The sequence below is a fragment of the Aquarana catesbeiana genome, linkage group LG03 (genome assembly GCF_042186555.1).
Source record: "Aquarana catesbeiana isolate 2022-GZ linkage group LG03, ASM4218655v1, whole genome shotgun sequence".
In the NCBI taxonomy this organism is placed as follows: domain Eukaryota; kingdom Metazoa; phylum Chordata; class Amphibia; order Anura; family Ranidae; genus Aquarana; species Aquarana catesbeiana.
In genome coordinates this window covers 245953507-245976716 of record NC_133326.1, presented here as the reverse complement: position 1 = coordinate 245976716, position 23210 = coordinate 245953507, and the positions used below count along the sequence as shown (strand labels likewise).

At 43.8% G+C, this 23210-nt stretch overlaps 1 protein-coding gene across 3 annotated transcripts; it reads left to right on the top strand.

Annotated features, from left to right (window-relative positions):
• The first annotated feature begins 1535 nt into the window (after nucleotides 1-1535).
• On the top strand, nucleotides 1536-22986 carry YAF2 (YY1 associated factor 2). Of its 3 annotated transcripts, none has more exons than XM_073619936.1 (5): nucleotides 1536-1872; nucleotides 2038-2163; nucleotides 6516-6554; nucleotides 17225-17377; nucleotides 17740-22986. In XM_073619936.1, the coding sequence occupies exons 1-5, from the start codon at nucleotides 1847-1849 to the stop codon at nucleotides 17975-17977; spliced, it is 582 nt and encodes a 193-aa protein (XP_073476037.1). In that variant the 5' UTR covers nucleotides 1536-1846; the 3' UTR covers nucleotides 17978-22986. The 3 variants fall into 3 exon arrangements, with proteins under 3 accessions (XP_073476037.1, XP_073476036.1, XP_073476038.1); XM_073619935.1 differs by having other exon boundaries at nucleotides 6513-6554; XM_073619937.1 differs by lacking the exon at nucleotides 6516-6554 and having other exon boundaries at nucleotides 1557-1872.
• The last annotated feature ends 224 nt before the right edge of the window (nucleotides 22987-23210 follow it).

Sequence of the window (23210 nt, the reverse complement as noted above, 5' to 3'; positions counted from 1 at the left end):
AGGAATCGATGGAGCCCCAGCTTATCCCAGCCGCAGGAATCGATGGAGCGCCCAGCGTATCCCAGCCCAGCGTATCCCAGCTGCAGGAATCGGTGGAGCGCCCAGCGTATCCCAGCCGCAGGAATCGATGGAGCGCCCAGCGTATCCCAGCCCAGCGTATCCCAGCTGCAGGAATTGGTGGAGCGCCCAGCGTATCCCAGCCGCAGGAATCGATGGAGCGCCCAGCGTATCCCAGCCCAGCGTATCCCAGCCTCAGGAATCGATGGAGCGCTAAGCGTATCCCAGCCCAGTGTATCCCAGCTGCAGGAATCGGTGGAGCGGCCAGCGTATCCCAGTCGCAGGAATCGATGGAGCGCCCAACGTATCCCAGTCGCAGGAATCGATGGAGCCCCAGCGTATCCCAGCCACAGGAATCGATGGAGCGCCCAGCGTATTCCAGCCCAGCGTATCCCAGCTGCAGGAATCGGTGGAGAGCCCAGCGTATCCCAGCTGCAGGAATTGGTGGAGCGCCCAGCGTATCCCAGCCGCAGGAATCGATGGAGCGCCCAACGTATCCCAGTCGCAGGAATCGATGGAGTTCCCAGCGTATCCCCGCCGCAGGAATCGATGGAGCCCCAGCGTATGCCAGCCGCAGGAATCGATGGAGCGCCCAGCGTATCCCAGCTGCAGGAATTGGTGGAGCGCCCAGCGTATCCCAGCCGCAGGAATCGATGGAGCGCCCAGCGCATCCCAGCCGCAGGAATCGATGGAGCGCCCAGCATATCCCAGCCCAGCGTATCCCAGCTGCAGGAATTGGTGGAGCGCCCAGCGTATCCCAGTCGCAGGAATCGATGGAGCGCCCAGCGTATCCCCGCCGTAGGAATCGATGGAGCGCCCAGCGTATCCCCGCCGCAGGAATCGATGGAGCGCCCAGCGTATCCCAGCCGCAGGAGTCGATGGAGCGCCCAGCGTATCCCAGCCGCAGGAATCGATGGAGCGCCCAGCGTATCCCAGCCGCAGGAGTCGATGGAGCGCCCAGCGTATCCCAGCCGCAGGAATCGATGGAGCGCCCAACGTATCCCAGCCCAGCGTATCCCAGCTGCAGGAATCGATGGAGCGCCCAGCGTATCAAAGTCGCAGGAATCGGTGGAGCGCCCAGCGTATCAAAGTCGCAGGAATCGGTGGAGCGCCCAGCGTATCCCAGTCGCAGGAATCGGTGGAGCGCCCACCGTATCCCAGTCGCAGAAATCCGTAGATTGTTTTTGCTGGAATTTGCAGTGCAGCTAAAGCCGAATGAAAGGAGCCTTAGTGTAAACCAGACCTAGACTGGCACCACCTCTAAGACCAGGGAAAGTGTAATAGAGTTGAGGATTGTTTTGGGGAATGGATGCACACTATAATAGAACGCATTGATATAACCCGGTGTGATGTCACTGCTCTCTATATACATATAGTTTCTGTATGCTCAGAGGTGAGAAGTGGGCTGTGTGTAGATGTACACACAGCGCTCCCCACTGACTGTTGTTGTATTGACATGTGTGGGGGTGATGCCCCGCCGTGAGCCGTCCCATGTTTCACACTGTAGCCTCTCTTTCTCTATCTCTCGGCCATGTCAGCGCTCTCCTTCCCCTCACAATCATTCTCTCACTGACTGCGCTCCAACCGCCGATCTCAATTAGCAGCCTCCCCGGCTGTCCTGGCTCAGCGATGGGCGCCCTGTGATTGGCCGAATTGGGTCACGTGCGGCGGCAGCGGCGGCGGCGGCGGACAGCTGGCTGCGGGGGATCGCGGTCGGCGCAGCCGCTTGCTCCCGCTTCGCTGTCCGGGCCTCAGCGCTGGGCCTCCGGCTCTCCTCGTCCGTCACAGCATGGGAGACAAAAAGAGCCCTACCAGGTGAGCGGTGCCGGAGGACACGGCGGGCGGGTTGTCCCGGGGAGGAGGCCGGCCGGCCGGCGGGCGGACGGGGAGAGGCCTTGTTGTGTGCTGTGTATATAGGACCTGTGTATACATATATATATGGGACGTGTGTGTATGTGACCTGTGTGTATCTCCCCGCAGACCGAAGCGACAGCCGAAGCCCTCCTCAGACGAAGGATACTGGGACTGCAGCGTTTGCACCTTCAAGAACAGCGCCGAGGCCTTCAAGTGCCTGATGTGTGATGTGCGCAAGGGGACCTCCACTCGGTGAGTCTCACTTCTCCTGCCTCCATCTTCCTGGACTCTACATTGTAGGTTTCTTGTGTATTACCTATATGACCAGGACTACACATTATCAATAACATTGATGATCCCATGACAATGGCACCTGGGAGATATTAGACAGCTAGTGACCCTGAAGTTGATGTTTTGAAATCCAGAAACAATTGGCAAGTGCAAGGATTTCAGTGACTTAAACAGATGGATCAAATTTTGTTCAGTAGGAACCAGCCACATTTTGATTCCTCTATGGGCATCAAAATCAATCCCCCCGACTAAAGTCAATCCCCCGATCAACTCTAGTACAACCAGCCTGGTTTTTCTTTTTTTGGGCACCTGATTTTGACTGCTGGTGGCTGTAGATCATTGTGTTTTACTGGGAGAGAAGGCTTCCCACCAGAAGAACACAATAGCGGTGTGAGAGGGATGGGGAGGGATTACACCCCCATCAACAATGTGTTGATGGGGGAACTGAGCAATTTTATTTCCTGGAACCCATGGTTGAAGGAAAGAAAATAGCATAATCTACTGCCTGCCTTAAAGCGGAGCTCCAACAAAAAGGGGAAGCTTCACTTGTCACCTTTTTGGAGGGGGAGTGGGTATCTGGTTTTCACAGGTACCCGCTCCCGACTCAGTTCACCGTGGCAAAGTGACCCAGAAGTTCAGTCCCCCCCTGCAGCCGGCCCATTCACAGCGCAGCGTGCTTGGATACTGGCCGTGAAGCCGCAAGGCTTTACTGCCGGTTTCCATAGTTACATACATAGTTGGTAAAGTTGAATAAAGACAACCATCTTTCCCTTAGCCAGAATGGCGGTGCCGTTTCCCGAGAACTGATTAAAGGCTCTTTTCTCGTGAGGGCACTAGTGGATGCTTGGACAGGTAAGTGCCCTAATAGTAAAATTCAGCAGCTACAGAATTTGTAGCTGCTGACTTTTGTTTATTTTTTTTGGGGGGGGGGGGGGGGGGCGCAACTCTTCTTTAACCCCCTGGAGCCGGTGCCTGCTGACCCCTTAAGGTTTTTAGAATGCTGGGAGGAGGAGCATGGCCTAAGGTCATGTGACCGCCGTGATTGGCGGTCACATGATCAGAAAGCTCCCAATCGCTTTCCGTTAACTGCTGGTGACTGTGCCAGGAGCACACACTCTCAGCACAGCTCTATTTGCACTATTGCACACAAATATGCGGCTGCTTGGCACCAACGCCCTCTCAAGGAGTTAAGCCTAGCACACACTAGTAGTGTTTTTCTGTTGAACCCAGCAGCCTGAACGAAAAAAAATGAAGAGCTCAGAAGGAGCCTCTGTATTAACTATGCAATGTTAGTACAACAGTTTCCCCCCCTGAGCTAGTGTGTTCTTACAGGGGGGACAACCCTCGTCAGAACACACCGAACAGTGCTTTCATTGGCTGAGAGCACTACTCGGATTCCAATCGTCAGACCATTTTCGGTCATGACTCTTCAACAGAAGCTGACCAAACAGCCGGCTTCTGTTGGGCCGACTACCGTACATCTGAACCAAATGTTGTCTGGTTTCTATTGAACCAGCCCATGCTGCCTGATATTTGGCCCGTGTTTACGGCCCTTTAGGCAAGGGTCAAATTATAATGGCTAGAGGACTGGGTCAGAGCATCTCCAAAACTGCAGCTGTTGTGGTTCTTCCGTGGTCAGGACCCACCAAAAGTTGTCCAAGTAAGGAAAACTGGCAACAGGCTCATGGGTGGTCATGGTTTGTGTGGTCCGAACAGAAGAGCTACTTTATCTCAAATTGCTGATAAAGTAAACCACTTCAGCTGCAGAAGATTTTACCCCCTTTATGACTAGGCCATTTTTTGCCATGCCGCACTGCGTTATTTTCACTGGCAATTGCAACGCTGTACCCAAACAAAGTTTATATAATATTTTTTTTTTTTTTTACTCAAATAGAGCTTTCTTTTGGTGGTATTTGATCACCAGTGGGTTTTTTATTTTTTTATGAAAATAGACCAACAATTTTGAAAAAAAAACAATATTTTTTGCATACTGCTATAAAACCTATCCAATAAAAAAAAAAACAAATCTCTTAGTACAATATTTTTGTCTTTGGTAAAAAAAATAAACAAAATCCCAATAAGTGTGTATTGATTGGTTTATGAGAAAATTATAGTGTCAGCAAACTATGGAATATATACTAGAATTTTTATTTATTTATTTTAAACTAATAATGGTGGACAATCGCCGACTTCTAACAGGACTGCGATAGTGTGGCGGACAATCTGACACTAACTGGTGCAGTGGGGGGGACTGACTAACTGCCACTGACATAACCAGTGACATTATTACAGTGATCAGTGCTAATGTTATGCACTGTCACTGTACTAATGACACTGGGTAGGAAGGGGTAACATCTAGGGCGATCAAGGGGTTTAATATGTGCCTAACAAGTGTTTGTTTGTACTGTCTGCTGCTTCTACTGGGCATCTAGTTGTTCCCCTCTTACTGAACACAGCTCTTTATTGTTTACACTCACATAGCTGTGTTCAGGGAAGCTCAGAGCCCATCACCAGGTGCTGGCAGTCAATCATTGGGCGGGACCCGGTGATCGGCATGTGCTGTAATGAATCGCAGCACAGTCGGGCAGGCGCACGCCCCTTAGCCAGAAATACATATATAAACATGATTCTGCACAGTCATCCCACACAGTACCATTAAATGTACAGTGCACTGTCGGCAAGTGGTTAAAGTAGGCCAGACAAATACTAGCTATGCCTAAACCCGCTCCCACACCCATTATAAGCCTATTCTAACTACCCTGTAAAGAAGGGGTGCCCAACCTTTTGAGGAGCGAGGGCCACTTTAGTGACTTGGTAATCGGTCACGGGCCACAATGAGCGTAAAGGGCGGATGACAGGTCTGTGTCCACTCTGCATATGTAGAGCAGACATGGACACAGCCCACTCTACCCTAAGGGCCCTCCAATCCGATCTGCCCAAACGGAAGGGGCCAGATCCCCTTTTGTTTTTTTTTTTGTTTTTTTTTTTGTTTTTTTTTTTTTTTTTAAGTAGATCGGACTGAAGATAGGCGGGTGTAAACGGGCACAAGTCCGTTTACATCTGCCGCTCTATAGAGGTGAATGGAGAGTCAGTTTGAGTCCACCTGAAAAACAGACAGGCGGACCCAAACAGACCAATCGTGTGAAAGGGGCCTAAGGCTGCTTTCACACTGATGCACTGCGGTTTAACTGCACCTCAACTGACCTCAATCGTCACTTCTTCCTCAGGAATCCTGCAGATATCGCTGGCTGCTGCTGTCCCCCAGGTGGTCATGGCTGGTGGCTGCTGCTGGCTGTCCTCCAGGGCTGGTACTACCGACAGGTGCTGGCACTGCTGTTGGCTACTGCCGGATGGTACTGCTGGTGGGTACTGCTGGCTGGTACTGCTGGTTGGTACTGAATACTGGTACTGCTGGCCTGTACTGGTACTACTATTGCTGGCTGGTACTGATTACTGGTACTGCTGGCTGGTACTGATTGCTGCTGTCCAGGATCGTGGGTTCCCATGTCCCGACCCGCCATCCCGAGGATCAGTGTGACAGAAGCATGCGGCTGTAGTAGAGAGCAGAGCCAATACTTCCTGTCACAGGTGGAGTACATTTGGTATCGCTCCACCTGTGAGGGAGCTGGCGCAATACAGAAAGCATCACCTCTGCTTCCTCTAGCGGCGGCTCCGTTCTTCGCACTGATGCTCAAGGATGGTGGGTCGGAACCTGAGATCTGGACTTGCCGACCCGCCATCCCAGAGCAAGACGTGGCGGGCCAGCGGGTGGGCACCCCAGCTGTAAAGGAAAGGGTTCTCTGGTCTGGTCACATGATCCCCTCCTAGCACCGGTTTTAATGAAGAGGAGGGACATTCTACAACAGATGCCCCATAGTAAGCCTACGGATGGAGTCACTACGCTCTGCAGCCATTTTCGGCGATCTCTCCTCTTCACTGAAGCTGCCGCTGGAGAGATCATGTAACTGGACCAAGCCACCCTCACAATAGGCAGGTATAGACCTCTTTCCTTTACAGGATAGTTAGAATGGGGATGGGAGCAGGATCGAAGTGGAAGCCAAAACCTGTCTAACTCTAATCCTACTCTCAGCCACATTCTAAGCCTAATTTATTTAGTCCTGTAAAGAAGAAATCGCTATACTTACCTTTGCTGCAGCCAGTCCGGTCCCAGGCTGAGCTGTCAGCGGCGGCTTCAGTGTGTGGGAGTGTGCAGGAGAGGCAGCTGACAGCAGAAGCCCCATAATAAGTCTATGGGTGATGTCACTTCCCAGGCATTTTCCAACCGTTAATGGCTTTCTCTCTCTACACAGCAGTTGCCGCTGGAGACTTGACTTGATTGGCTTCAGAAAAAGGTAAGTATAGTGAATTTTTTTTTTTTCCTTTACAGGGTTATATACATTAGGTTTAGGATGTGGCTGCAAGTAGGTTTAGCATTAGGTAGGTTTTGGGTGAACATTCACTATAGTTAGTACTACATTATTTGGCCACCACATCCCTAAAATCTGTACAAGTACTAATCACTATTTCCCTGATTCACCTGGGGAAAGCCAAATCATGTTGAGACTTTTCAGGTGGAGGTTCTTTAAAAGAAATGTCATTGACTAATAAAAAGGAGGAAAAATTGTCCCTCTACATTGTTAAAAAACACTTAAAGCAGATCTCCACCCAAAAGGGGAAGCTCTGCTTGTTTGCACCCTCCAATGCCATATTGGTCACTTTTTGTGGGGGGGGGAGCGGGTACCTGGTTTTGACAGGTACCCGCTCCCACTTCTGGGTAAGATCGCTGCAGCGATCTCCTAGCTTTTCCTGCCCCCTCAACACCCACCCCCCCCGCTGCCTTCTGGGACACATACAGGTCCCAGAAGACAACAAGACCATTCAGAAGGCACAGTGCGACTCGCACATGCGCAGTAGGAAACCTGGATGTGAAGCCTGATTGCTTCACTGCCAGTTTCCCTTACTTACAATTCCGGTGCCTGCACCCAAAGCTGTTTGACAAATCGGTTCAGGGTGCCGACATTGCGGGATCCCTGGACAGGTAAGTGTCTGCGACGGACCTCCTGTCCTCAACAGGACTGTGTCCGCAAGCTGGGTTCCACCCCCACCCAAAGTGACTCCCGTCACAGTGTTCTTATATTAAAAGTCATCAGATACAGTATTTGTAGCTGCTGAATTTAAATTTTTTTCCAGACTGGAGCTCCTCTTTAACCACTCCAGCCCCTGAAAATTTTACCCCCTTCCCGACCAGAGCACTTTTTACAATTTGGCACTGCGTCGCTTTAATTGACAATTGCGTGGTCATGCAATGCTGTACCCAAGCAAAATTTGCATCCTTTATTTCCCACAAATAGAGCTTTCTTTTGGTGGTATTTGATCACTTCTGCGTTTTTTTTTTTTTTTTTTTTTTTTTTTGCGCTATAAACAAAAAAGCGACAATTTTAAGAAAAACGCCAAAATGTTTACTTTTTGCTATAATAAATTTCCCCAAAAATGTTTTTTAAAAATAAAATTCTTCCATCAGTTTAGGCCAATATATATTCTTCAAAATATTTTTGGCAAAAAAAAATAGCTATAAGCGTAATCTTGATTGGTTTGCGCAAAAGTTATAGCATCTACAAACTATGGGAAAGATTTATGGCATTTTTATTATTATTATTTTTTTTTTTACTAGTGATGGCGTTGATCTGCGATTTTTAGCGGTACTGCAATATTTCAGTGGACAGATCGGACACTTTTGACACATTTTTGGGACCATTGACATTTATACAGCGATGAGAGCTATAAAAATGCACTGATTACTGTGTAAATGTCACTGGTAGGGAAGGGGTTAATACTAGGCACTCAAGGGGTTAAATGTGTGTTCCCTGGATGTGTTATAACTGTATGGGGATAGGACTGACTGGGGCAGGAGACATATCGTTGTTCCTGCTTAGTAGGAACAAACAATATGTCTCCTCTCCCCTGAAAGAACGGGGATTTGTGTGTTTACACACACAAATCCCCGTGCTGGCTCTCTTGACTGCGATCGCGCCCACCGGCCACGTGGATCGGGTCCCCCGCCGTGCTGCGGAACAAAATATTACAGCGCACACATGCAAAAAAAGACATTTACCTCCAGCAAGGCTAGTTTGAAACACCTAAACATTTTCAAAAAACATTAGCAAAAAATATGGGGATTTGGTCACACCATATTGCTATATGGTGCTAAGCCCACTTACTGTGACAAAGTACCCCATGATTAGTGGGTCCTACACTATCCATAGATTGGGGGATCCTGCTTCTCTGAACCATGAGAGCAATACACTCTTTTAAATGGGAGAACTTTGAGGTCTCCACCCATGACACAAGTGGACACTAATGAGAGGTACTTAATGAGGGAGTGGGGTGCTCCTTGCCCAAAAGGATTTGGTCAGAATCCATACAATAAACAAACAAAATATTTGGGAGGTACACCCTAAAAGATCCATTAAAGATGGTGCAGCCATAAGACCATACAACAGAACAAAATATTACAGCGCACACATGCAAAAAAAAAAAAGACATTTACCTCCAGCAAGGCTAGTTTAAAACTGACCATGTGGGATTCCCAGAAGTCAACAATACTAATCAACTAGATCATAGTGTTGGTAAAACAAATGATTATAATACATGTATCCTATTTATACTGACTGTTGAAATTCTTATTGGCATGTGCTGGCACCACGCATGCCCACTCGGAAAACTCACACGCTTGCCCTCAGAAATAATAGCCGCCACTGGAAAGCAACCAGGGCTATATGTGCCGAAGCATATTAGGGCCTAGAGAAAGTGGGGTAAATTTATTTTCATTTGTTTTCAAGTGCTATTATGATCTAGTGTTCGTTACACTAAGATCTAGTTTATTAGTATTGTGGATTTCTAGGAGTCCCACGTGGTCACTGCAGAACACACTTGCTGTCACTTGTGTTGTCTCAAAGATGCTTTACTTTTTGCTTTACTTTGTCTTTTTGCCTTTTAGAACATCCTTCTGAAGAAGCACATAAGGGAAATGCGTTAAGGTTTAAGAATCCATCCACAGCCCATCTTTGTGATCATTTCAGCTCAGTCCTGGGAGACATTTTGAATTAATGCTGGTGTTTTTGATAGGCTGTGGAAGGATTTAAAAGGGATGTTCCAACGGTAACATACAGTCCCTTGAAAAAGTATTCACACCCCTTGAAATTTTCCACATTTTGTTATGTTACAACCAAAAACGTAAATTTATTTTATTGGGATTTTATGTGATAGACCAACGCAAAGTGGGACATAATTGTAAAGTGGAAGGAAATTGATTATTGGTTTTTCAAAACTTTTTACAAATAAATATGTGAAAAGTGTGGCGTGCATTTGTATTCAGCCCTCTTTTACTCTGATACTCCCAACTAAAATTTAGTGGAACCAATTTCCTTCAGAAGTCACCTAATTCATAAATAGAGTCCAACTGTGTGTAATTTTAATCTCTGTATAAATAAAGCTGTTCTGTGAAGCTCTCAGAGGTTTGTTAGAGAATCTTAGCGAACAAACAGCATTGTGAAGGCCAGGGAACACATCAGACAGGTCAGGGATAAAGTTGTGAAGGCGTTTAGAGCAGGGTTAGGTTATAAAAAAAACTATTCCAAGCTTTGTACATCTCATGGAGCACTGTTTAATCCATCACCCGAAAATGGAAAGAGTATGGCACAACTGCAAACCTACCAAGATATGGCCATCTACCTAAACTGACAGGCTGGGCAAGGAGAGCAATTATCAGAGAAGCAGCCAAGAGGCCCATGGTAAATCTGGAAGAGCTTCAGAGATCCACAGCTCAGGTGTGAGAATCTGTCCACAGGACAACTATTAGTCCTTCACTCCACAATTCTGGCCTTTATGGAAGAGTGGCAAGAAGAAAGCCACTGTTGAACAAAAGCTATAAATAAGTAGTCCCATTTGCAGTTTGCAAGAAGCCATGTGGGTGACATAGAAAACACTTGGAAGAAGGTGCTCTGGTCAGATGAGACCAAAATTAAACTTTTTGGCCTAAAAACAAAACGCTATGTGTGGCAGAAAACTAACATTGCACATCACCCTGAACAAACAATCCCCACTATGAAACATGGTGGTGGCAGCATCATGTTGTGGGGATGCTTTTCTTCAGCAGGGACAGGGAAGCTGATCAGAGTTGATGGGAAGATGGATGGAGCCAAATACAGGGCAAGCTTAGAAGAAAACCTGTAATGCCCTGTACAAACGACCGGTTTTCCCATTGGAATAAACTCTGAAGGTTTTTCTGACGGAGTTCCGGTGGAATTTCGCTCAAGCTGTCTTGCATACACACGGTCACACCAAATTCTGACCGTCCAGAACGCGGTGACATACAACACATATGACGGGACTAGAAAACGGAAGTTCAATAGCCAGTAGCCAATAGCTTCTGTCTCGTACTTGCTTCAGAGCATGCGTAATTTTTGGTACATCGGAACAGCATACAGACGAGCGGTTTTCCCGATAGGTATTGGAACGTGTTCTCTTTCTAGGTCCATCGGAATTTTCGACATAAAAAGTCCGATGGGGCATACACACGATCGGAATATACGATGAAAAGCTCCCATCTGACTTTTTCTGTCGGACATTCCACTCGTGTACACGGCATTAGTCTGCAAAAGACTTGAGACTGGGGCAGAGGTTTACCTTCCAGCAGGACAATGACCCTAAACATACAGCCAGAGCTACAATGGAATGATTTAGATCAAAGCATATTCATTTGTTAGAATGGCTCAGTCAAAGTCCTATTGATAATCTTGGCAAGACTTGGAAAATTACTGTACATAGACGCTCTCCATCCAATCTGACAAAGCTTGAGCTATTTTGCAAAGAAGAATGGGCAACAATGTCACTCTCTAGATGTGCAAAGCTGGTAGAGATATACCCAAAAAGACTTGGGGGGGAATGACTACGAATGCACCCCATACCTTTCACATATTTATTTGTCAAAAACATTGAAAACCATTTATCAGATCCTGATAGTTGTTGAGTTTAAATCCTTTTTTTTTTTTTTTTTTTTTTTTTTCCTGCTGAACTTACTTTACACTTGATGTAATCTTGGGTTGCATTCTGTTATGTGGATTTGTAAGGTAGCTGGGCTTTTTCTGTTAAAACCCCCTCAATCCCTTCCTCCTTTCCCTCTGTTGATGATGTAGCATGGGCCCAGGCCCTTTCAAGCATGGACGTAGACATCCATATGCCTACACCGCCTGTTTTCTGCACACAGCTGTCTCTTCTTATGGGTATCCTGGGTATTCGTCTGGTCATTTAATGTCAGTCACATGAAGGATCCCCAAAAGAGGTTTGTGGAGTGCTTCTCTTAAATGCTTAGAGGCAACCTGAGTTACATCAGCGCTAGCTGATTGGGCACTCTTCGGGCGTTTGATCACACATGCATTCTCTTCTCTGAGTACACACCTCAGCAATCGGTAACAAACTTTTCAAACCTATTCTTAGACCTTAAAGCTCCATTCCACCCAAAAGTGGAAGTTCTGCTTAAAGCACTCCTCGACCCCTTCAATGCCACATTTGGCATGTCAATTTTTTTGGGTACCTAGTTTTGTCAGGTACCCCCATCTTTTGCTCGAGCCGCCTAGGCGATTTGAGTGGAAGTTCTCCTCTCCCTGCAATCTTCCGGGACATGTCACAGGTCCCAGAAGATTGCCTGGCCACTGAGGAGATACAGCGTGACTCGCACATGCGCTGTGCGCTCCCAGCTGTGAAGCCGCAAGCTGTCACAGCCAGGTGCCTACACTTGTAATGCCAGCCCAGGGAGAGGCGAGGGAGAGAACCGAGGGTTCAGAAGGCCGCATCGCTGGATCATGGGACAGGTGAGCGTGTCTTTTAGTAGCTGCTGACTTTTAATAAACACAAAAACTCTGCTTTAAGTGATTGTAAAGCTTGTTTTTATTTATTTTTTTTTAATTAAAATAACAAACATGTTATGCTTCTGGGGTTGGCGATCTTGGCTCCTCTGCTTCTGTGCCTGCCCCCATAGCAAATTGCTTGCTATGGGGGCAGACATGCGGACTTGATTCCGAGCCAGGCTGTGTGTGTCTATAGACACAAATAGCCTGGCCCAGCCCTGCTCTCACAGGATCTGTCTGAAGCAGGAGCCAATGGCTCCCACTACTGCCTAGTGTCTTGTGTGAAGAGAGAAAGGGGAGAAGAACTGCTGCGGACGGGCACAGTGCTGGATTGAGATTGAGCTCAGCACCAATCTCCAAATGCCCACCCACCGTCTGTGAAGGTTTTGTCTTTTTTTGGGGGGGGGCAGGTGGGTTATGCCACAATGTGGACAGCATATTAGCACATTATGGCAGACTTACCTGTCAAAGAAGCCCTCCAGCACTGTGGTGTAATCCATCGGCGGGCCTTAGGAGCTTCCATCTTTGTCCAGTCTTCCTTCTGGCTTTTGTGTGTTCGGCTGCTTGAATGGCTGGGCCGCAGTGACTTCACTCCCATGTATGCTGAGCTGCGTATGCGCAGCTCAGTGTACTTGACAGCTGACAATAGGAAGAAGCTTTTATGAGACTGATGGGATCTCTTCTGTCATAAATACCCTACATGTCAGCAATTAACTGCCAAAAAAAAGTAACATTACTACAAGTATAATCATAAAATTGTCATTCACTACATTGGTGTGCAGTCCTAGGAAACATTTGTGGTTATAAAATCACATTTGTGGCTGCCCAGCATATGTGTAGTACAGGTTTGCATATTTGTTTCTTTTCTGTCTTTTTCTACTAGGCAGGTGCCTGCTGATTAGATCTCAAGCTGCAAAGAAGCTTGGATGTCAGGATACAGTGATAGTTTGCTAATGTGCTATTCTGTCAGCTGGCTTGATATAGTTGAAGGGAGATGTTCACATTTGAGCTTTGTTAATGAGAGCATGCAGTGACTGTTTGCCAAGTGAAAGTATCACATAGCAGCCAATCAGGTTCATTGGGTATGAGTATCTGGATAACAAGATTGGCTAACTAGTGCAATAGCAGAACAGCTTGCTTAATTGATCACTGGAGGAGGAGCTGTATTACACTCATGTCATAGGTTATCTCTTTATTAGACTGACAGCAGGAAAACCTTGACTGGGTCCTAGTGCTTTCCTCCTGTGTTCTGGCCCACATTCTACATGAAGCTGCAAGAAGGACCAATTGAGATGCATTTGTTTAACGCAAAAATTAAGTACTTCTATACAGTATATGCCTTAAACACGAATTCCAGGTATGGATTACTTGCACATTCTGGTTATGCACTAGTAGATTTTAAAATTAACATTTACATGAAAATTCTTTCTACGTTTTGAAGACTGTAAGAATGTTGTTCAAAAGTACTTTAAAATTTAGTTACATTTTTCCATTCAGTTCAAATGAATGTAATTTCCAAAAAACAACGAAAACAACATTCACTGTTATAAATTTGTTTGTTCAGGAAAAATTTTCCATCTTGCCCCATTGAGTTTTCTAATCACTGTGACCGAAATCGAATGTCGGTTTGACCCCACCAATGATTAGAAAATCAAACGAACTTTCAAACAAAATCCTACTAATGTATAACTAGCAGTATTTGTATGCCATACCTGTGGCTAGAGGTCGACCGATATGGGTTTTTCTCTGGCCGATGCCGATGCCGATATTTAGAAATCGCGGTGGCCGATGGCCGATATGTGATGCCGATTTTTTTGGGCCGATATATTTGGCCGATTTTTTTTTTTCCTTTCTTTTTTCCCTTCATCTCATAAAATCTAACAGTTAGACCCCTTTCACACTGGGGCGTTTTTCAGGCGCTTTTAGGCTAAAAATAGCACCTGTAAAGTGCCTGTAAAACGGCTCCCCTGCAGTCTCAGTGTGATATCCCGAGAGCTTTCACACTGAGGCGATGCACTGGCAGGATGTAAAAAAAAGTCCTGCAAACGGCATCTTTGGAGCGGTGTATACCACTCCTCCACCACTCCTGCCCATTGAAATGAATGCGCACCGCTGCCGAAGCGCCTGCAAAGCGTTTTGGCAGCGGCGCTTCAGGGGCGCATTTAACCCCTTCCTCGGCCGCTAGCTGGGTTATAAGCGCCCCGCTAGCAGCCAAATAGCGCCTCTAAAATGACGGTAAAGCGCCGCTAAAACTAGCAGCGTTTTACCATCAACGCCTGCCCGCTCCAGTGTGAAAGCAGCCTTAAGTAATACAGAAATTTTTTTTCATTTAAACATTAAACAAAACAAACCTTCAATCAGTTCACTTGTATGTACAATTTAGAAAAAAAAACTAAAAAAAAAAAAAAAAAAAAACTATCTTAAATAATAAATACACAAAAACAGGTAATCAAAACTTTTGGACGAAAAAAAATGGGCTAACTTTACTGCTTATTTTTTTTTTTTTAATTCATTACTGTATTTTTTTTTTTTAAATTGCGTTTGAAAGACCGCTGCGCAAATACCGTGTGACATAAAATATTGCAACAATCACCATTTTATTCCCTAGGGTCTCTGCTAAAAAAATATATATAATGTTTGGGGGTTCTAAGTGATTTTCTAGCAGAAAATACAGGATTTTTACTTGTAAGCAACAAGTGTCAGAAAAGATTTAGTCTTTAAATGGTTAAACTGAAAACTTCTACACACAGAGTTCAGTCTATTGATAAAAAGAACCTGAAAGAGATACAAATGTATCTTCTTATCAGACTTGGCAGGCTGCCCAGAGGAGGGGAGAATCCTCTCCACAGGCAACTTAGGGAAACTTGCATTAACTTCTATTACAGAAGTCATTTGCAAGTCACGGCTGAAGTTATAATCGGCCTTTTTTATCAGCACAATCGGCCGATGCCGATTAAGTAAAAAACGCCAAATATCGGCCGATATATCGGCCGGCCGATATATCGGTCGACCTCTACCTGTGGCACCAGAAAATCACTGTAATAGTCACTGCTACTACAATGATCGCCACGGTCTCTAAGGTCCCATATCAAAGGCTGACTTGCCGCATAGTGGACACGGGGTCACACGCTCGGCACGGGCGTGATTCACAGAATGCCCTGTGTTTTTCCTCAATTAATGCAAGACATACTTTCATTAGATGATGTGCAGAATCAGAACAGTGACAGCATCTCTACCTCATGCAATTAGAGAACTTTTTGCAGTCACTGAGAAAAATGCAAAGATTTCTGTAAATGGCACCCTTGCCAAGCTGCTCAGCATGGGACCTGGAAGACAGTGGAGTTTACTGCAGTGGTTGTGAATTCTTCAGTGATTCTCCACTTCCAATGGGGATCCCACAGGTATGTTCTATGTATACTTAACATTGGTCCAAGTTAAGCCAATGTAACTATGCAAAGAAATTCATACATAGGATTTAGGTAGATTAGAGTTGTTTTTATTATCAAATGATGCATGATTTTATGGATGGGCAAACGGTGGAACTGATTGGAGAAGTGTCAGAATATAAAGAATAAATTAAGATTTGGTAACACTTGTCAGCAGTTTTTGATCTTAAAAGTGTATGTTAAGTATAGGAAATAACCACATTGTATTTTGATTTCTACATGTCTAAAGTCAGCCATATGTGGATCGAAATTCAGCCGTTTCACCAGGGGCTATAGGAAAGAAAAACTTGAAAGCAGGACTCTATGGGTTAACTCCAAAAAATGAATATAAAAAACATTGGTTAAATGAAAGAACTATTGGCTAAACCGAAATAAATTGGACTGAAAAAAAAAGTTAAAATCCTGGGCTGGTGGTAGGGAAGGGACGGTAAGATGTAACAACTGCCGTGGAATGTTGTCAGGACCGGGAGAGCCGAGCAGAGCCAGAGGGACCAGGCATGCTGGATGATGTCAGAGTTGCCGTGACTACACGATTGATGGAAGCTGTGACATGTAGTCACAGCAACTCAGCAGCTTGCAGTCCATGGTGCACCACAGGTTTCCTGTTCCCCTTGTCTCCGGTACGAAGCTGTTGTCATCCAGCGCACCTGGTACCTCTGGCTCTGCTTGGCTCTCCCAGTCCTGACAACATCTCACGTCGGTTGTTACATCTTATCGTCCGCGGCACATTCCGGCCCCTCCCTGCCACCAGCCCAGGATTTTACAGCGGCTGGCACAGTGTCCTCTTGTACTCTGCGACTTTACCATCTCTGGACACAGGACCAGCCTGACCATCAGTCTGCAGGCAGCGGGCTGCAACCCTCTTCATCGGGCTTCCATCAATCCCAGCATGGCTAATGGCGCCACTTTTTCCATGCCGGAGCAGCAAGACGTTTGGAGGGTTTTAACCCCTTCTCACCTGGATGTTACCAATGGTACCGTTTGACAAAAAAAATTCACAATTATAATAAAAAGCAAACTATTGCAGTTTTTCCGAGTTTTTTAAGTTTTTATGCAGTCCAATTTATCTTGGTTTGGCCAATAGTGCCAGCCAGGATGACTCCTTGCCAGCAGAACACAGTAGCACTGCGGGAGGCATTCCCCCATCAACTCCGATTTGTGTTAAGGGAATCAAGCGATTTTCTTTCCTTCCACCCATGGTAAAGAAAGAAAATCAAATTGTCTATGCCAGTGGTCTCCAAACTGTGGCCTGGGGGCCAGATGCAGCCCTTTGCTTGCCTCTCTTCGGCCCTTGGGACACTATTCTTCAAACTGACACCAATGATGAGGCACTATTCCTTCCACTGACACCTTTAAGGGGGCACTATTCCTCCCATCGATGCCAACCATGGGGCACTAGTTTTCCTGCTAAGACGAACAATGGGTCACTATTCCTCCTGTTAAAACCAATGACGGGGCAGTGTTTACTCCCACTGATGCCGGGACATTTTCTACCCATACTGGCTACAGTTCAACCTCCTGAAGCCTGAAGGACAGTTAACTGGCCCTTTTTTTTAAAGTTTGGAGACCCCTGGTATTTCACTTGTTTTCACTAGGATACTAGGTATGCAGTCTATGTTCTATATAAAAAAAATGACAGTGTGTTCATGTTTAGTATTTTTCTTCATGCAGAAAACCTCGACCTGTTTCCCAGCTGGTGTCACAGCAAGTAACACAGCAGTTTGTTCCACCCATGCAGACCAAGAAAGAAAAGAAAGATAAAATTGAGAAGGAAAAGAGTGAAAAAGAAGCGCCAATTAAAAAGAACAGTAATAAGAAAACAAGGTATGATTTACTCTTCTTAAAATGTGTGAAAAATATGTATTTTTGTTCTGGGTAGGATGATTCTGAAATTGCTATTAAACAACTCCCAAAACTCCTACTTTATACCAAAGCATTGCTGGAGTTGTATAGGGAGAGAGTGTACTGACAAATTTCAGTTGTACCGTGCTAATGTAAGTATATTTTGAGGTGCACGAACTGGCACAACCAAGACTAGCCTGGGGTCATTATTTAACTGTTTCTTTCCTGAACCAAGGGCCATTTTTTAATTTGTAAAGATTTGGAGAAATATTTTAATCAAACCAACCTTTCCAACTGCCTTCTGTCTATTAATGAAAGTGCTACATCTCTTGTGTCTACTCTAGGCCCCGGTTGAAAAATGTGGATAGAAGTAGTGCACAGCATTTGGAGGTCACTGTGGGGGACCTAACTGTGATTATTACAGACTTTAAGGAAAAAACAAAATCCCCACCTGCATCCAGTGCCACATTAGTGGATCAGCACAGTCAAAGTGGATCTGGCTCTGAAAACACAGAGAGAGGAATATCCAGGTCATCTTCACCCAGAGGAGAAACATCATCAATAAACGGGGAATCACATTAAATTTCTCTTCACCTTTTCTAGTCATTAACTGATATTGTGACAAACATCTTCTGCCAATAGTCACCACAGTTACATAGGGAAAATCTAATGCTAATCTTATATTTTTCTGAAGAAAAAATGGTTAGGTATGCACTTATTTTTTTAGTCTACATTTGTAAGTGCACATTGGAAAATGCAGCTTTCAGGTAAGTGACACCAAATCATGAGACGGGTTCCTATAAAATAAAAGCTTGCGTACTCCTGATATGATCTTGGCAAGATTTTCACTTGTTTAAATTTACAAAAATGGTTCCATATGTATAACTTGTTTACTGGATGCTGTAGCCTAGAGCCAAGCAATAGCAATACAGGCTTACTAAAGAGCTGATAAACTTCAGGGTCACCATCACTGGATGTGTATGTTTTACACTCTTGAATAATCTTTGATTCTTAGAATATATTGTTTTCTGTATATACCATTTTACACAACAGCAGTTTTGTTGGTGGTGAAATTTCTGTAAACCCGTTTAATGTCTGTGACTCCTTAAAACAAGGTCTGCTCTAGACTCCTAAAGGTGGCCATACACATAAAAGGAATGTCAAAAAATTCTGTCACGTTGCTGGATAATCTGTCTTTTGAGGGTGCTTTAGCTGTTTTGCCATTGGTAAAGTCTAAAAATGCATCCCTTTGCAGTCAAACTTTGCAGACAAACTGTAAGATTGAGGTGTGAAGGGTTATCAAAAGAGGTTGTCCAACATCACCAGACAAAGGCACCAACTGTGCATGCACAAGTTTTAGGATGTGTGAGTAATCTTCTGCAATGGAAGTGTTTGCAATACTAATGCATGATGTCATCTGTTCACACACACATATATACATATATATATATATATATATATATATATATGTGTTGCCAGTTTGTGAAAGTTTACATTCATAAATAACCTCAACTTTCAGTTTACATCTGGCAGCATAGATGTTTGCACAACATCATTGTCAGTTAACAAATGTAATGAGTTTTGTTTATATCACTTTAAATTGTTTCTTTGGATAGTAGACAGGAAAACAAACCTTCAATGTCCCAGCTATTTGTTTTCAGACTACCTAATACTACGATGTATGGCCACCTTTAAAGTTCACCTTTTAGGAGCAAGTTACATGTTACACCCAGATTTAGGGTGTAAAATGCTCCTATGCACCCACCGCCAGTGCTTCCCTGTCCGTGACAGCGGGTGGGGGATTCTCACCCCACACCCGCTTTCACTCCTTGTAAACAGTGTGGCTGTGTAGGGCTCCACCCACACAGAAGCATCATTCATTCACAAGTTTCTGTTAATAAAAAAAAAATTACAAGTACCATCTGCCACCACGGCACACACACTTTTGTATTTTGAATGGGCTGTGAGCATGCTGTTCAGCATGCTTGTAGTTTATTCAGTCTTCCTCTAGCTTTGTGACTGGAAGGTTGTTTGGGGATGTGGGCAAAAAGCTAGAGGAAGACTGCAGGAACACTCTGCAGGCTCCAGTAAAAACATTAAAAATAAATCCACATCTTTTTTACCTGCAAAAATGTTTTTGTTTAAATTTTTTTCAAAGGTTAACTTAGCCTTTAATGCTGGTTCTCACAGACAGATGTTTAAGAAATGTAGTCACTACTTGAATAGAGATTGTCAATGTGAGTTGCACATATACCTGAGTGAATGGTCCCTTGCAAGAAAAAAATAGATCTGCAAGTGGGAAAGTTCCTGACTGAACCAGAGTAAATACTTGTGTAATTTACTTCACAAATTAGATCCATTTCAGTTCTTATTACTGCTGCAGAAGGTTGATTATATTATATGGCCTCACATGAATGAATAAGTATATATTATGGCCAAAGACAGTAAAGACTCGTTCACAATAACAACACATATGCTAATGAGTGTTGATGAACCCTAGAGACATTGAGCTGTGCTGTGTTTTTGAAAGATTTTTTTTTAGCTTGAAAGGCAAAAATGTAGCATGTGGTGTTTTTTTCTCGAACAAACTGTGATGAGTTCAGGGTTGCCAACTGTCAGTAAATTCAGACAGTTTGTGGAATCCATGATTTTTACATGTATCCGTGAATGTCCATTACAAACATGCAGACTGCATGTGCATAATGGACATTTACAGACGCATGTAAAAATCATGAATTTTAGAAACGCTCTGTGAATTTACTGACAGTTGACAACCCTGAATGTGTTGTTGTGAACATGTCCCTGTAAAAACAATAGATTGTTGCTAGGATTTTGCTTGAGATGGAAAATGTTACAAAAACATATGGCAACACATCCAGCATAAAGAAGCCCCAATCCAAATGTTGTAATCTTGTGAAAAGCTCAGCATTTATCTACCTGAAACTGAGAATCAAAAGTTATAGAAGCCCTTCCATTTTTAGGTGTTGCAAACCCTTTAAGATGGAATACTACTGTGCGTATATATAAAGGTTTAAAGTACTTTCCAACCATTCTTTCTTACATTATGTGCTTGCAATACATTTAAAAAAATACACCACTAATATTCTGGATGGGACCCTGAAAATTGCTTAGAGCCCAACCCCAGCCAAGATTTTTTTTTTTTATTTAGTTTTAGATGGACCTGAGAAGGGTTAAAGCCCGTGCCAGGTTTTTATTAATGTGTGTGTCCTCATTGAGGAGATTTATTCTCCCTTCCTTTTTGATGGGGAATCTCTCCAATAGGGACAAGGACAAAAACATCCTAATTTTAAATAGAGTGGGGAAGGGTTAGAAACTCTTGACAATGTTTGTTTTTATTACTGTCCTTGGTGCCTTCCTGTCCCAGTCCCTCTCATTCTCTGTATAGGTTTCTCTGGATGGGAAGAGAGGAAATATCCCCAGTGGGTCACAGTAAGAAATCTAAACCACCTCCCTCACTCTTTATAATAAAAAAAAAAAAAAATTGACTGGAGTTGGGTTGTAATCAAAAACATAGTGGTTTCACTAACCATCAGATTGGAGTTTAGAAAGTTCTGAGATAAGAGTTATGTCTGCTGTCGTATAGACATTATTAGGTTGAGCTGCAGTTTAAGAGAAACTTGTGCAGTGGAAAGCAGTTCGGCTGCCATTGTGACTTCCTTATGAAACTGCTGTTTGCTGGGCTTTCCCTTACTTTAATGCTGTGAGTCAAAAAGTATGCAGCTGGTGAAGTCAGGATACTTGATCTGTGCACTTGTTTCATGTAAGCTACTGGAGGAGTAACAAAGCCATAGGAGCTGGAAAGTAATATAGCAGCCTATGAATTTCCGTCAATGCAGATTTTGTTTAAGATGCCAACAGCTAAATAGAGATTATGAACAGTGAAAATGCAGTTGCATGTAAAACACATACCCTACATAAACTTAGCCTCCTGGTATTACAGATGTAAAGTGGTTGTAAACACTTACATATACCTAGTGAAGAGACTATCTTCAGGTGATACACAGAAATATAACAAATCCTCCTACATAAGTTGTACCTGTTTATCTGCAGTATTCTCTTCTCTACATCCATTCACAGTGCTGAATTTATCAGCTTGTCTGAGAGGCCAGTAAACTGGGTGCAGAGCTAAAGTTAGGCTGGCCATACATTATACAATTTTCTTCTTCAATTTCCTTTACCTTTACTTTTAACCACAACTATGTAGTGCAAGGGCCTGCCTGATTGCATACAAATTGAAAGTATTTAGGTTTGTCCTCATATTATTATTATATGGTTTTGGCAAATCTAAAGCAAAAATGTATAATGTATGGCCAGCCTTATACTCTGCAGAGCTCAGTGAGGTCTGACAGCTGCTCTGACAGCTGATTGGAGGGAAGAGACACCCCCCCCCCCCCTTTGCACAGCACATACTGTAGGCACAGAGCTGAGGCCATCAATCAGCTCAAGCTCCCTTCCCTGTCACCATTTTTCTCTTGGTGTCAGGAATACCTCGCAGAAGTGACTCAGCAGAGAAATGAAAAATGAAGCAGCAGACGGCAATAACACTCGGTGCTCCTAATTGAGACAAGTACACACTATAGAATGATATGCTTTGTTCGTATTTCATATCTTAGGTTTACAAGTACTTTAGGGTTCAGACATCTGTTTGATCAGGAGAACTGGATCAGGAGACGTGGATTGCAGGTTCCTGTGCATAACTGCAGCTCCACTTTAAAGTCAGCTGATGTTGGTGAACCAGTATCTCCTCCTGAATCATAGGGCATAGATGAGAGGGATACCCCACCCCCATGATTTCAAACTGTATTCAATATCAAAGTGAAGTATTGTCACATCATACTGTAAATATGATTTTTGCATAATTTACAAATGAACTAAGCTTGTGAAAAGGCTGAGATGGTGAAAAAAATATAAGCACTAAAATGGTTCCCCCATAAATTGTGTGGTTTGTTTTATACATTTAGCTGATGATGCAAATGAACTTCTACCTGACTGTCATAAACCCACAAGAAATGAAAAAGGGGATCAAATAACACACCAAATTAAGGGATATTTCTTGCACATATATAAGTTTAAAAAACGGTATTCAATGTGTAGGTAAAGGAGAACTATGTGTTTTCCTTGATTATGACTGTTTACATGAGTCCCTATTATTGGTGATATACACTAGAGCCCTCTGTGTACTAAATATTTTCAGGCACAAAAGGTTTGAGCACACATTTGTAGTCTTAAATGTTACAAATTAATGTTGAAGTGCCATGGAGATGTGGTTGATCATTTTGTTATGCAGTGTTATTAGTAATTCCATCTTCACTTTTAGGTTAGTCAGTACTAACACTTCTTGAATAGAATTTTACAGGCATGTTTTGAAAAAAAAAAATATAGTTCAAGCTGCATAAATATGTATTATTTGGTTGGAAAATTGTGATGCATAGTTTTACGTATACAGCTCAACAAATGAATTTAGTTAACTTTTACTGCTACAGGAATCTCAAAGTAACTATTTTAAATGCACCTGCTGGTACTTGGTGTGATTTAAATAGGAAAAATATAAATAAAGCCTTTGTATGAAATGTTGCCATTTATTTTCTTTTTATAAGTGTATTTTGGGCAACTGTTACTTTGGATTTTGTGGATGGCTGTAACAAGTTGCCGTGTATTACAAATGCTGGCTGGTTTGTTTTTGTTTGCTTTGCTGTTTTTTTTTTTTTTTTTGTTTTTTTTTGTGTGTGTTATGGTCAAATCAAAGTTCTGCATTTCAAGTTAGTATCTGTCTTCAGCTAAATAATAATTTAGA

Excerpts from the sequence above, each read along its gene's own strand:
- YAF2 (XM_073619935.1), top strand. The coding sequence starts at position 1,847 with ATGGGAGACAAAAAGAGCCCTACCAG. Across the intron at positions 2,164-6,512 it reads CGCAAGGGGACCTCCACTCG|CAGTTGCCGCTGGAGACTTG; the intron begins GTGAGTCTCACT and ends CTCTCTACACAG. Across the intron at positions 6,555-17,224 it reads TTGATTGGCTTCAGAAAAAG|AAAACCTCGACCTGTTTCCC; the intron begins GTAAGTATAGTG and ends TTCTTCATGCAG.